Genomic DNA, 15,000 nt, shown 5'->3' with positions numbered 1-15,000 from the left:
AATAGAAAGATATTGTGTATGTATGATAAACATTATAAAATGTAATAAATTTTTTTGCAAACTTACCAATTTGTTCTAGATTATATATTATAGAGTCACCCAACTTCACATACGACATAGGTATGTAATCATCACTGTATACTATTGCATCTAACCCTCTGATAGTCAGATTGTAATTTCGTTCTAATTTCGCTATATCACAACATTTTCGTTTTGTTATAGACTTAATTAGGTGCATTATAATAAATAAATTGCCTGTAGACATTTGAATAGACGAAAGATTCTTCATAATTTCACTAAAATAGTTAAAAGCTGGCTTGCTAAAGTTATAAAATTTATGCAAAAATTATTGATAAGTTAACGAAAGGTATTATATACAAGCAAATATATACACATATATATATATATATATATATATATATATATATAATAATTATTATTATATAATAATTATTATTATCACAATATAAAATTGTTAATTATATTTTGTGTTTAATTTAATTAAATATGTAATTAATTACATAATTAATCATATGATTTAAAGTTTTTATATAAATTTGATGCTACAGTTTAAATTATAATTTAAAAGGAATAGCCAAACTTGATTACTTTTAAAAAATAAGTGTATATGTAAGTTGAAAATATATCTTGAATATTTAATGACATTGAAGGTAAAAAGAATTATAAATGGTAATAATAAAGATAATAAAGTATGAAAGAAATGATGTAAGTTTAAATAAAAATAAAATTAATTTAATTTAAATAAAAATAGTAATTATAGTAATATGGTGTATTATTTACTTGTCTTTCACATATATACGGATACTCTGCCAAAATATCTCTTTAGTAATCATTTCTTGTAATCTACGCAATAGACTGGATACTATAATTATATAATTTACATCAGAATATGAATAAGATAATAATTATAGTAAATAATAATTAATAATTATGGTAAAAGTATGATAAAACGTTATACATCACTGATTTTATCATCATTTGAATATGTTATAAAGGAAATTATCCTGAGTAATTCCGCGCATAAAAGTAAACGAGAGGCGACATTGGTTTAAAAGATATAAGTTAAAGTTAAAGTTGACAATTTTAATACTTTTCTTAAGCAAACTGATATTAAACACATTAATTTGCAAGTATTAAGATAAGGCAATCGAAAAATAAATATTTTATTAGATATTTTATAGTTTATGTAAAATTAAGATATAACTTGAAAAGTACTCAATGAAAAAATACTTTATTATAGCGTTTTGAAATGCTCTCGAAGTAATCTATAAGAATAAGTAATAAAAAAATAGAGATTTTCATGTAAAAAAGTATTAATGATCTTGACCTGACTTTAACAAGGTCAAGTCTATATTTTCATCATGTGTACCCCTTCAAGCTACGCAACTTTCGTGCGAAAAATTTTTCAGTACAATCATTGGTTCGCGAGATAATCGACTGTATCATTTAAAAAGAAACATCTTGTATACATAATATATTTTATATATAATTTTATATACTACAGCTTTATTATGTATGTATATAAGTGTGCATGTATATAATGCAGAGATTATACAGTTAGAAACATTTTTGCAGAAGTGTGAATGTAGATTGGCTCAAATTAAAAAGGAAGATATTATACTATTTTGCGATATTCGCAATAATTAACGAAAAATAAATTAAAGAAGATCGACCAATGCGCGTGACTAAAAGTGCTTGGCGGTGAAGGCGGTTTCACTGTAACATAATAGCGGTGCGCGGCGAAACAATGAATGGAGAGGGGAGTGCAGGCGCTCGGCGAAAGCTCTTCCCCCCCCCCATCACTGCTTTTTCTGACACCATGTATATAAAATTATAATTTTTATGAGTTATTCTACTTGTTTTATAAGCATTTATTTTCAAAAATTTACTCATAATCAATTTTTATTTATATTATCATACCTTTAATGTAACTGTAATGTTCAAAAGAAATGTTGAATGATGTATTATAAAGTGATGTATTATATTCAGTATCGAAATGAAGGGATTCTTGTTGAATTTGTACCACAAACAAGTCCATCATCCGGATACTTGGGAGAGTCTATAGAAAATAGTTTAAATGTATTTACTTAATTAATATTATATTTAACACACAAAGCAATATTCATTAGAGCTGTTATTTTCTACGTATATGTAAAAAAATCTCTTATACTTTTATACTCTTAAAATATAGAATAAATAATTTAAAAATATAATATATTAATAACAAAAATGATTACTCGATATATAATTTTAAAATTAATATTTTTAAAATTATTAAAATATATTATATAGCTAAATTATCTTATTACACAATTTCTATATGTATACATATATTATGTGGAATCTGAATGATAATTTTTCTTTGTTTATATATAATAATTTAAAGTCGGACAAATGTAATATAGTGACTTTGACACACACACAAAAAATAACAGAAACATAAAAATGTAAAAATATTTTAAATTGTATTATCTATGTTTGTAACATTTACTTGAAAATTAGCATTATTAAAAAATTCACTTTACTTTGTAAATATAAAATTTTCGCTTAATATTCTGATTTATAAAAAAAATTACACGCTATAATGGTAAATATTTATTTTTACACAGCCATCCCCATTACTCGACATATATTGTCACTGCACTGAGTAATATCCAAAAGATTTTAGGCGTTGCTCGTTGTTTATTAAAAAATTTTTTAATATGTTTATTTCTTTATAACTTTCAATATAAAAGGTCTATTATTGTACATAGTGTCCAAATTCGGTGAATCTTATAAAACTTCTTTTGTTTATAATTTTTTAATAAACAACGAGCGACGCCACAAATTTTTTGGATGTTATTCAGGGCAGTAATATATATATATATAGTAATATATATATATATATATATATATATATATATATATATGTTTAACGCAAACCTTGCTCACTTCCAAACAATATACAGGATGTCCTAGACCACCAGTACACCCTTTTCTCTCAAAAACTAAGCATTTTAGAGAAAAACGTTTTCGACAAAAATTGTATGGTTTTGAGAATAACATAAGATGGTGTCATTGGTTTGATCCTGGCATCGTTAAGATCAGGTCAAGGACACCTTAAATTTCTTAAATGGAACTATCTATTTTTTATTACATATTCTTATAGCTTATGTCGAGAGCTTTCCAAAACACTATAAAAAAGTATTTTTTCATCAAGTACTTTTCGAGTTATAAGGCTTGAAATTATTTCTTAATTTTACATAAAATATCTTGAAAAATATTCATGTTTCGATTATCTTACCTTAATACTTTTATGTACAAAATAATAAAAGGAATCAATTGGTGTAAAGAAAACATACAGTTGTTTTTAAGAAAAAATATGGAATTGTTAATTGCAAATTACATATTTTTTCTTAGAAATAACTATGTGTTTTCTTTATAACTCGAAAAGTACTTGAAAAAATACTTTATTATAGTGTTTTGAAAAGCTGTCAACATAAGCTATAAGAATATGCAATAAAAAATAGGTGGCTCCATTTAAGAAATTAAAGATGTTCTTGACCTGACCTTAACGATGCCATCCAAGGTCAAACCAATGACAACATCTTATATTGCCCTCAAAACCATACAATTTTTGACCAAAACGTTTTTCTCTAAAATGCTTAGTTTTTGAAGGAAAAGGAGTGTACGGGTGATCTAGGACACCTTGTGTATATATATACCTATATATATATATATATATATATATATATATATATATATATATACACACGTATGTACACACACACACACACACACACACACACACACACACACACACACACACACACACGCACGCACGCACGCACACGCACACGCACACGCACACGCACACGCACACGCACACGCACACGCACACGCACACGCACACGCACACGCACACGCACACGCACACGCACACGCACACGCACACGCACACACACACGCACACACACACACACACACACATTTGCTAGTGAGTAAAATTTGCGCTAAAGAATGCTTAAAATAACCTGATTGGTGACATATAATCCAAGAAATGAGACAATAGCCTCATTTAACAAAGAGGATAACGGCCAAAGTGGATTTTCATAATAAGAACATTCCTGTATTATTTTATGAGCCATAAAGCGGGCAATTTTGATTTTAGTCGCAACAGAATCTACATTGTCATTGTAGATAATATCTGCTTCTCTGAAAATTACAAAAATGTTTTATATAATGATTATTTCAGTTGTATAATACCACATAAAAAATATTGTATTTCCAAATTTATAATTAAATGATTCTATTAATTAACATATTAATTATATATTATTATTCATGTTTTATTTCTAAATGCTCATTACAAAGTAATGCAATATATTGGAAGCGAGTATCGCACTATATATATATATATATATAACTTTTTTAAATTTTGATCGATAAGAGTGAAAACCTTAATATAATATACCTATTTTTATACCTTAATATAATTATTTAAATGAATTGGTAAATTATTCGGCTCTATATATTTAAACAACATGATAATTTTAATAACGAGCAATAAGAGCCCACAACCGCGGATGGCAATGCGTGAATTATTTCGAACATTAATTGTTCACGAAAATTTTTAAGGCATATGCACATATGCCAAGTTATAGATTCTCTTGGTTTGAGACTTCTATAACACCCCCTTTTACCCCCCTGGAGAGATGTAGACAGGAAAAATATCGGGGCGAAGTCGCTGAATCGGGAATCGAACCCGAGTCTTTCGCTTGCCGGGCGACTGCTCTTACCACTGAGCTATTCAGCCCCACACCGACATTTCTCCTGTACGTTTTTATTAATCGGTGGAAATAATGAGAACACGATAATTAGCTCCACGTGTAGTTCTAAATGAATTGGTAAATTATTCGGCTCTATATATTTAAACAACATGATAATTTTAATACTCGCCCCGATAATTTTCCTGTCTACATCTCTCCAGGGGGGTAAAAGGGGGTGTTATAGAAGTCTCAAACCAAGAGAATCTATAACTTGGCATATGTGCATATGCCTTAAAAATTTTCGTGAACAATTAATGTTCGAAATAATTCACGCATTGCCATCCGCGGTTGTGGGCTCTTATTGCTCGTTATTAAAATTATCATGTTGTTTAAATATATAGAGCCGAATAATTTACCAATTCATTTAGAACTACACGTGGAGCTAATTATCGTGTTCTCATTATTTCCACCGATTAATAAAAACGTACAGGAGAAATGTCGGTGTGGGGCTGAATAGCTCAGTGGTAAGAGCAGTCGCCCGGCAAGCGAAAGACTCGGGTTCGATTCCCGATTCAGCGACTTCGCCCCGATATTTTTCCTGTCTACATCTCTCCAGGGGGGTAAAAGGGGGTGTTATAGAAGTCTCAAACCAAGAGAATCTATAACTTGGCATATGTGCATATGCCTTAAAAATTTTCGTGAACAATTAATGTTCGAAATAATTCACGCATTGCCATCCGCGGTTGTGGGCTCTTATTGCTCGTTATTAAAATTATCATGTTGTTATAATTATTTAATTTACAACTTTATATTTTAATTTGTAATTTTCAATTTTAAGATTATAAAATATGAATATTTTAATGTTATTCTTCATATAAGTTGATTTACAGTTTGAAGATATAGGTTGTCCAGAAAGTTATTGTGGTTTGTAAACTTCAAATTCAAATACGCATATTTTAGCAAGTGAACTTTATCGAATCAAACGAGGACCATTGAAGTTTAAATATTTTTGCCAACGAAAAACAATATTTATTTATTCCTGTAGCATAAAATTTAGATTTCTAGAAGCGATAAACTCTTCGAAGGCGTTTCTGACAGTAGCTTTATTGTTAAAGATTTTCCCCTGCAAGAAATTGTCGAAATGTTTAAAGAAGTGATCAGTCAGTTGGTGAGAATATGATGGGTGAGACAGAGTTTCATGGAGCTTCATAGCTCAATTGATTAATGCAGCGTCGGTTGTGCGGCGTAGTCGAGCATTGTCATGTAGAACAATTGGAACTTTTCTGTTGACCAACACCGAACGCAAACTTGTTAATTCCTGATGCATTTTGTCAATTTCTTGACAGTATCTCTCTCCCGTAATAATTCCGCCCGAATTTAAAAAGCTGTAGTAAATTATCTCGGCTGACGACTACCAAATAATCACCATAATCTTCTTTTAATACAATTTTAGTTTCGGAAAGCGTTTTGGCGCACCATCATGGTCTAACCATTGTGCAAAACGTCGACGATTATCATACAAGAACCATTTTTCATCGCACGTTACAATGCGATCAAGAGACGGATTATTCTGTTTGCGCAAAATCAGTGCAGAACTACTTTAAAGTGACGATTCTTTTGATTTTCGCTCAATTGATGCGGCATTCATTTGTCGAGCTTTTTTGTTTTTCCAATTTGTTCCAGGTAATCAGAAACAGATGACTTGCTTACTCCAAGTTTTTCCGCTAGTTCTTGAATCGATGTGCGTGACTCTATTTCAACTAACACTTTCAAGTGGTCGTCGTCAATAATCGCAGTCGTCCAGAATTTTTCAACTTCAAGGCTCTGCACTGAAATTTACGTAAATCATCATTGCATTATACGTTCATTAGGGGTTCCTGGACCAAATGCATCGTTAATATTGAAAGCCTTCAGTTGCTTTACTTACGCCTCATTTTGAATTCATATAAAAAAATCGCTGGAATTTGCTATTTTATCAGTCTTAATTTCATAGTTTAAATAAAAGGGAAACCAATATCAAAACACAGTTATTTTCATTAAAATGTAGAGCGAAGTTTGGGTTTTTACATTGATATAATATAAATACAAAAGAAAGACAACGTGAAATAGCGCCAAATCTTAAACAACAAAAATCGCAATAACTTTCTGGGCAATAATAAACTGGACTAATAATAAACGATTAGATATGTTTCTCCTCTCATTGTGCTTCATACAATATAACTTATTTTTTAAAATATATTCAAATAATATTTTTAAAATAGAGAAAAGATATGTAAATAATTTTAGTTATCAAGAATTTGTGTTGTTCTCTTTTTCATTATTAAAATATATTAATTTTTTCTAATTATATAGTTACCTGTAAAGAATAAGTCCCAAATTTATAATGCTTTCGTTTTGAAAATCCGGAAGTGCAATATGATTTATTTCCAAAGTTTTATTCAAACGTTTCCATTTATCGAATAAGTACGTTGTTATATTTTCAGCAAATTGGTGTGCAAATTCGCAGTGCATTCTACACCACATATTAACTCTGACACTTTTATTTGTACCATGCATAAAAGATAAATTAATTCGGTTGAGAAATAGTAAATAAATAGGCTTTACAAACGTATGAAAATATGTCTTCGTCATGTTTTTATCATTCCTTTCCTTTGTTTGTATCAGTGGATTTAATAAAACTGTATTGTTTTGATGTTCGATAATAATATTGTAGATGGGCTTATAATAGGGCATTCTGCTTAAAGATTCGGGCAAAGACGGAATCATGTGTTGGATCCCAATACGATCAACATACGTTGCAAACCTATCACATTCAGAAATATGAATTAACAATAATAAAAGACATCGCAAAACCTGATGCAAAAGTGGTTTCAATGAAATTGTATAAAAGTTGCATATATTTTAGTCGTGCGGATTCGTTAAATGTCTATTTTAGAATATACAGATACAAAATAAATATTTAATAATTAATATTTTAGTATCAAAATTTTAATGCGTTTAATAAAATTAAAATAAATTTCAATATAAAATAGTATTGGAATAATAACTTTATTAAATTGATTTTAATTGATATGTTATCAATGATTTTGTACATAATTTTATACAAGTGAAAGGAACTGCTTATTTTAGTGTTAGTTTATTAAATAAAACACATATGCATATATGTCTTAGTTATTATTAAAAATAGTATTATTTTTAAATAATATGGGTGTGTATAAATACACGTTTAAATACACGAAACAGCATAAGTGTAGTTTATATATATAATTGTATGTATTATATGCAGAGTGTTTATAAAAGTTGTATTATATGTAAGTGTTTATGATCTAATCAAATTTTGATGACTTTTATGAACTATAAGGATAAAAAATTTATATAAACATGTGTTTTGAAATGTTTTCCTTCTAAATTGTAGACTTTTTTAAATATTAGAAATGAATTTCCTAAAATTGATATTGTCAAAATAAACAGTGTAAAACTTAAGTGTTTGTTCAAAATCTCAAATTTCATATAAGCAAGTTTTATAAAAATATAAATCCTTCAAAATCTACTTATATTTTGAAAACAATTCAAATCTCTACCGGAATATTTGATTTCGTTCGAGTGTTGACAATAAAATGCTGTATAAGACGTGTATTATTGCTGCCTACATTAAATAAATTAATTTTTATTTGCAGCTTACATTTATTTTAATAATAATGATCATATTAAATTGCAAAATTTTTTACCAAAAGATGATTTGAGAAACATATAATTAAGAATGGAAACATTTCAAATACGTACATGTCTATATATAAATGTGTTTTTCTTAGAAAATACTTTTTAAATAGAAATAAAGTGATTTACCAGGACTTGATCATAAACATCGTGAAATTACTATATATTTAACATTTTAACAGTTACTTACCATTGTCGCTCATCTCTTTTATAAAAGGTTTTTAGGCCTGTATCTTCAGTTATATTATAAACTAATTTTATGTTGTAATACCCTGGCAATAGATCATTAGGGAATATATATTTGACAATGTTTTTCTCAACATCATACATAGATTTTACTGCATAAATGATCTCTTCTTGAGTATTATTCATAAAATATGAAGAATAAAACATAGTTAGATTAATATTTTTTACATGTAAACAATAATACAATAATATGCTTGATGTTGGATGTTTAATCTCTGTACGTATAATGCAGTTGCAGACAAGAATATTTTCTTCGATATGTGTAACGATGATATCATAATGTTGCGGAAATATATAATAAGAGTGCCTGTTTAGCTCTTCTTGAGATATTTTAATTATCTGATCGTCGGTAAAAAATGGCGCCGCGACGATGATAGTTAAACTGCTGCTTAACAATAGTTTAAGAAACATGATACTACTTTTATCTTATTGTTAGATATCTGTAAAAATATATTTTTGTTAGAAAGTACAATCGGACAAATAAACACAGCACTGTCTCTACCATGATTTAATAGAAAAGATGGAATTAAGACAAATATAAAAATATAAAAATAAAAATAAACTTAATTTTGAATAACTTACTCTGTATAATGAGATATACTACAAATTCTAAGCAACTGTATGTTTCGTTACAATAATTAGCTGCAATAAATTAATGTTTTATCCACTATCATTGAAACATGAAAAATATATATGCGCATTTGTGATTTCTTTTTATTTCGAGAAACTTCCAAAGACTAATAACACTTGGCGATATTACAATAAATGTATATGCCATATGTAAACACACAACTTCTGAGGTCGTTAACAGACGTTTCGATCGAGAAATGGTATGTAATAGCAAAGCACGGTGCCGTTCTTCCCACTCCAAATTCGTGCTAGCGATCGAGCGCTGTAAGATGGCAGAACAGTTTATTTCGCGTAGGTCTAAAGCAAAAGAGGTCGTTATGTAGAATGCAAAAATATCTGTAAATATATATATTTGAATTCTTTTATACTGTTTAAAAGTAGTATATTCCTACCAAAAATTTGATAATTTTTATAATTAGTAATATACATTCAAATAAAATTTTATTAACTATATTATTACAAGTTTGTATCTGGTAATTATCTTTATCTAGGTAAATTATCTTTAAGCAAATTAATAAAAAAACGTAACTTATTAACACTAGAATATAATATTACAGTATTGTATATAAGAGAATATAATAAATTTTTTATGTTTTTGTTCACTCTTTCAAATTTATATGGTGGATATATGACTAAAACGACGGAAAATTTTTAATCGATAATCAAATCAATAATCGTGTTTTTCTCATGAAGTAGATTTTTAAATTAAAATTAAGAAAGGTTTTTTATAATGTGGAATAAAAATATTATAGAGATAGCGTGCTTCAAGAATTATGCCATATCATTTATTATTAAATTAAAAATATTATTAGTATATTAATAAAACACATTCGTAAAAAATACTTTTGATAGGATTTAAAATATGAATAACATATGTTAATATAACTATTTATTAATTTGTTAATATTTATATACAAATAAATTTAAATTATAATTATATATACAGTATTTTATTAATTAAACATATAATTGAAATAAAATATAATAATAGGCCATAAAAAGCCAACGCAGTTGTAAGGCGTGTTTTTGAAGAAAAAAATAATCCATGAAAACGATCACATTAAACGATCTTTCTTCTTTATTGACATCAAACGTTTCGGACTCAGTTCGAGCCTTCTTCAGTGATTCTGACAAGACAAAAAAGAACCAAATAAGATAACATTAAAAACGCAGTCATTATTAGATAAGAGAGAAAAAATGTAGTTATCATACGTGCATAGTCTTAAAGAGCGAACGTGAACTCATCAAGGCAAGTCGACCCGAAGGAAACCAAATGCAAGTAGCCCTTTAAGCGGTGCAAGGCGCAAAGAGTGATGCACTAACAAAATAAATGTATACAATCTAGAAACAAAGCCTTGCAATAAAAAATTAAAATTAGACAAAGGCAACTCACTCGGACTCGAGAAGACGAAACAGAAACGGACACGAATACTCAGCACGCACATAGCCGACTAAGCAAAAAGATTCGAATGCTAACGATAAAATGACGTCATAGTGTCGACAAAAACAATCCGTATACACTGAGGACAAGAACAGTCCTAACAAACAACAAACTATTACATTTTAGACATGTTTTCAATAATCGATAAACACGAAGTATTCAATTTTAACGTGTCACTATGGAGATTCAACGCATTTCTTTGACGCTTAATATAGATTATCTCCGATATTAGTCTCTTTCCTTTTTTGTCTTGTCAGAAACTCATCACTGAAGAAGGCTCGAACTGAGTCCGAAATATTTGATGTCAATAAAGAAGAAAGATCGTTTAATGTGATCATTTTCATGGATTATTTTTTTCTTCAAAAACACGCCTTACAACTGCGTTGGCTTTTTATGGTCTATTATTATATTTTATTTTAATTTGTTAATTTCAAGAGCCTTTAATTTTGTTTATCTTTTATTTTAAACATATAATATTTTATTATGTACAACATTCGTAATTATTTTACATTATATTAAAATTATAATCTATATCTGTAATATCCTTTATTAAATCATATATATATATATATATGTATATATATATATATATATATATATATATATTACACATTAATATACATATATTAATTTATGTGTATTAGCAAGTAATAAGTAATGCAGTACTAATATATCTATGTTGATATACATTATTAACATAATAAAAAACTTAAGAGATGTTAAAATAAATAAATATTAAGATGTAACTTTATAGTTATTGTGTTACTATATTAATAATTCAGAATTCAGCTTATTTTTGTAATATTAACAAAATATATTAATCTACGTATTAAAAAATAACTTTCTCTCATTTTTATAATTAATAATACAATTTAAATATCTCAGATTTGCAGAACGATAAGAAAATCTGTAATTATGCTTGTATTATAAAGTATTCTTATAATACAAACGCATCGGGTATCGTTGCAGGATAATTTAAGTCCTACCCAGTATAATTAAAATCCTAAGACGTTAAAACGCATTTTATTTTGCATATTACTTAGGGACATGATGTTGACAACACATATCAAGATCAAAATCAGTAGTGGGGAAGTAAATATGAATATTTATCACAATTATTAATAAAATTATACCAGCAAAAAATTCTAATTAGAAGCAGTAAATATCATTAACTCCAAGTAAATTTAAATGTTAAATGGAAACGTTACATTTTTAGCACGATTGTGACCGTAATGAAATAAGATTTCCGTCTATTATATTATCTCCGGAACGAACTTGACTTAGTTAAGAAATATATGACGTTATTTGTGTTGATTGCAGGTAACTCTTATGACAGCTTATGTCCGCTGCGTAAGTGTACTTCGATAAAGGAGGAGGTGAAATGATGCAAATGCGTATGTGAAGTTATAAGTGTCAAATCATGGGCCAAAGATGGCCTGATGACTGGATCAAGTTTAGTGAAACATGAATAGAGTAATACTGGATTCTTACTTTCATGTCTTCGCAGCTTATAAATCGCACATACATTTGCGCGAGCAAACATGCGACGCGTTTACGCTTACAGGGTACAGTTCTTTATAGTAGGCGAAGAAACGCTTTTTAGCTGATTTATAAAATATCAAATATCAAAAATAAAATATCAAATATAAAATATCAAATAAATAAAATATCAAAAATAAAATATCAAAAATTTTAAGCACAATTGCTCCTGCTTAAATAATGACACTTATTATATCTAATTACACTTCTAATATGCTCCACATTTGTGCTCTTGACTCCAATATTCGAACAGAGATAATTCGAAAACAGGAAGAAATTACTGTAATATTTAATTTTGCTTAGAAAATATCTTTTATTCATCAATATAAGATCTCTTGGAAGGAATTAAATGTGTTTTATATAAGATCATCAAATTCTTCAGAGCTTATTTCTCGAATTTAATAATATGGAGAGTGTTCTTATAGAAAAATGCTTTCCTCCGTTCTCTATTTTTACATTTTTTACTCGCGTTTGGAGCATCTTTATTTCATCGTTATCTTTAGCGGACGGATAAATTATTTTTCCTTTCGCTGCGAAAGGAGAAAGTTGAGGTTTACAAATACCATAACAAAGAAAAAAAAATATGTATTAATTGTGCCATTAATTATTCAAGTACGTAACATTCTATATTCTCCTAATTGATTTCTGCCGTATGGACAATCTTTTTTTTCATTGACATTCATTAGGTGTCGCCGATATCGCGGAAGATAAGGATCGGAAATAATTTCTCTTAGAGCCGAAGGTTTCTGCTAGCGCGGAGATAGGCACGAGATAAATTTTAACATATCGATGAGTTTTGTTTCCTTTGCATATGTATCAATTATGCCTGATTCCATCGGATACACTATTCTATTATATTTGCGTTTCTTGGATTTCTAAATAATATAATTCAAAATTTAATACAAAATAACTTATTACATGGAATAATTTATCACACGAAATTGTCTAAAATATATGTATAAAATAAAATTTACTAAAAATTTTTACATAGAATAGAATTTAATAAGTTTAATAAGTTTTATATAACGTAAATAATCGTGATCAAAAGAGTCATGATTAAAATTATTGATCGTTTCTTCGATTGTAAAAGAAAGTATTTGCATTACTGGCGCATTTTGTATAGATTATCAAAGGAAATATTCAAAATGAATAAATAGAATAAACTTAGAAATCAACAATTAAATTACTAAGTAAATCGCGATTTAAAATTTGCGAGAACACGCGACGAATAAATAAATCTACAATAATCGATTGCGAGATAAGCATAATTTTTATAATATAATAATCGAAATCATCAATAGACACGCGTGCGATATAATTATTACACAAATGATGACAAACGAAGATATTTTGGCAAATATTTGTGGTCCGTATTGTTTATGAACATAAATTTCACTGTCCGATTTATTTGCGATTAATATACGCGACTTTATACGAATTTCACGATTGAAAATAAAACACATTTCCTAATTCGCGCATGATTAGCTGAATAAGATGAAATGAGCTCTATAAGCTTTAAAATATTATAATTAAAAATCACGTTGTGGCTACGTTTAATAGAAGGTAACGGGACGAATGATTTTCAAAGTCCCTCTAATAATGGATGTAATTGTAGAGTTTAATAAGTTTAATTTAAATAAAGAAGAAGTAAAGAATTACGTTTAAAACAGTCATTAATAAAGTTATCGATCGTCTGTCATATTATAGAAGAAAATATTTGCACTACCAGCATTTTATAGTTTTGCACGAACTATAAAAAAACAATATTCAAAGATGTGGAAAGATAAACAAAGCTTTCATGTATAAGTCAACAATTAAATTATAAGATAAATCGCGATTTAAAATTCGGGATAAAACGCAATGAATAAATAAATCGATAATATTCAAAATATTCAATTGCAAATTCGCAAGTGATATACCGGTAATCCGATAAAAACAGGAGCGATCTTAAAAATGGAGAACGATTAACATCTTGATTTTACATTAGATTTCGTAAGATCAATCTGCGAAGAAAAGTTAAGTGATCGATTGAACGTCGGGAACTTCACTGTAGGAGCGAACGAATCCTGGATCTTCCGGACTATTCTCGATAGCAATTATTTCAGTAATAATTTAACGACAATTATTTCTCGTCATTATTTCTCGTCATCTTCAATACACGAAATTGATATGCACATCAAAAAACATGTTCTTCCATTATTAAGAAATATATTTCTTTATTGAAAATTAAATGAATATAACGATCTTTTTTATTGAAATATGATTACGAAGGATTATAAATTATAAAATTTTATAAATAATATTTATAAATAATAAAATACATGCATTGGAGTTTGTATAAAATTTTATAAATAATATTTATAAATAATAAAATACATTGGAGTTTGTGTTAAATGTGCGAACACATATAATTTGGGGTACTGTTCGTCCGCGCGAGACAAATCGAATCCGATATCAGCAAGATTTTAAAAAATTTCAATTCGGACAGTGTGCAAAATAAAATAAATCAAATAATTTTAATCAATTAATTCTGAATTAATTCTCTAGATTCTTATTCTTATTACGTTTAAATTAATAATTTCTTTTCTTTTAATATCCTCCAATATCTTACTGATATAGGGGTACCCATTCGATTTGTCTCGAAATTTTTAAGTATAA

The 15,000-nt window shown here is 27.9% G+C and overlaps 1 protein-coding gene and 1 long non-coding RNA gene across 2 annotated transcripts in view; both read right to left on the bottom strand.

The window, feature by feature from the left end:
- Positions 1–8,826, bottom strand: part of LOC112638754 (aminopeptidase N-like) — a 14,634-nt gene extending 5,808 nt beyond the window's left edge. The window contains exons 1-6 of the mRNA XM_025410965.1: positions 8,677–8,826; positions 7,126–7,572; positions 4,035–4,215; positions 1,942–2,080; positions 802–883; positions 67–320 (exon numbers count right to left, since the gene is read on the bottom strand). Coding sequence (XP_025266750.1) covers positions 67–320; positions 802–883; positions 1,942–2,080; positions 4,035–4,215; positions 7,126–7,572; positions 8,677–8,816 — 1,243 coding nt within the window. The 5' untranslated portion in view covers positions 8,817–8,826. The remainder of the gene's footprint in view (positions 1–66; positions 321–801; positions 884–1,941; positions 2,081–4,034; positions 4,216–7,125; positions 7,573–8,676) is intronic.
- Positions 8,827–10,340: 1,514 nt separating this feature from the next.
- Positions 10,341–10,841, bottom strand: LOC112638755. The gene is made up of 3 exons (XR_003123155.1): positions 10,756–10,841; positions 10,575–10,680; positions 10,341–10,489 (listed from the first exon to the last, which is right to left on the bottom strand). It is a non-coding gene; the product is annotated as an uncharacterized LOC112638755 (long non-coding RNA).
- Positions 10,842–15,000: the final 4,159 nt, after the last annotated feature.

The sequence above is a fragment of the Camponotus floridanus genome, unplaced genomic scaffold (assembly GCF_003227725.1).
Source record: "Camponotus floridanus strain SB8 unplaced genomic scaffold, Cflo_v7.5 scaffold36, whole genome shotgun sequence".
Classification (NCBI taxonomy): domain Eukaryota; kingdom Metazoa; phylum Arthropoda; class Insecta; order Hymenoptera; family Formicidae; genus Camponotus; species Camponotus floridanus.
This window is presented reverse-complemented; position numbering and strand designations above follow the sequence as displayed.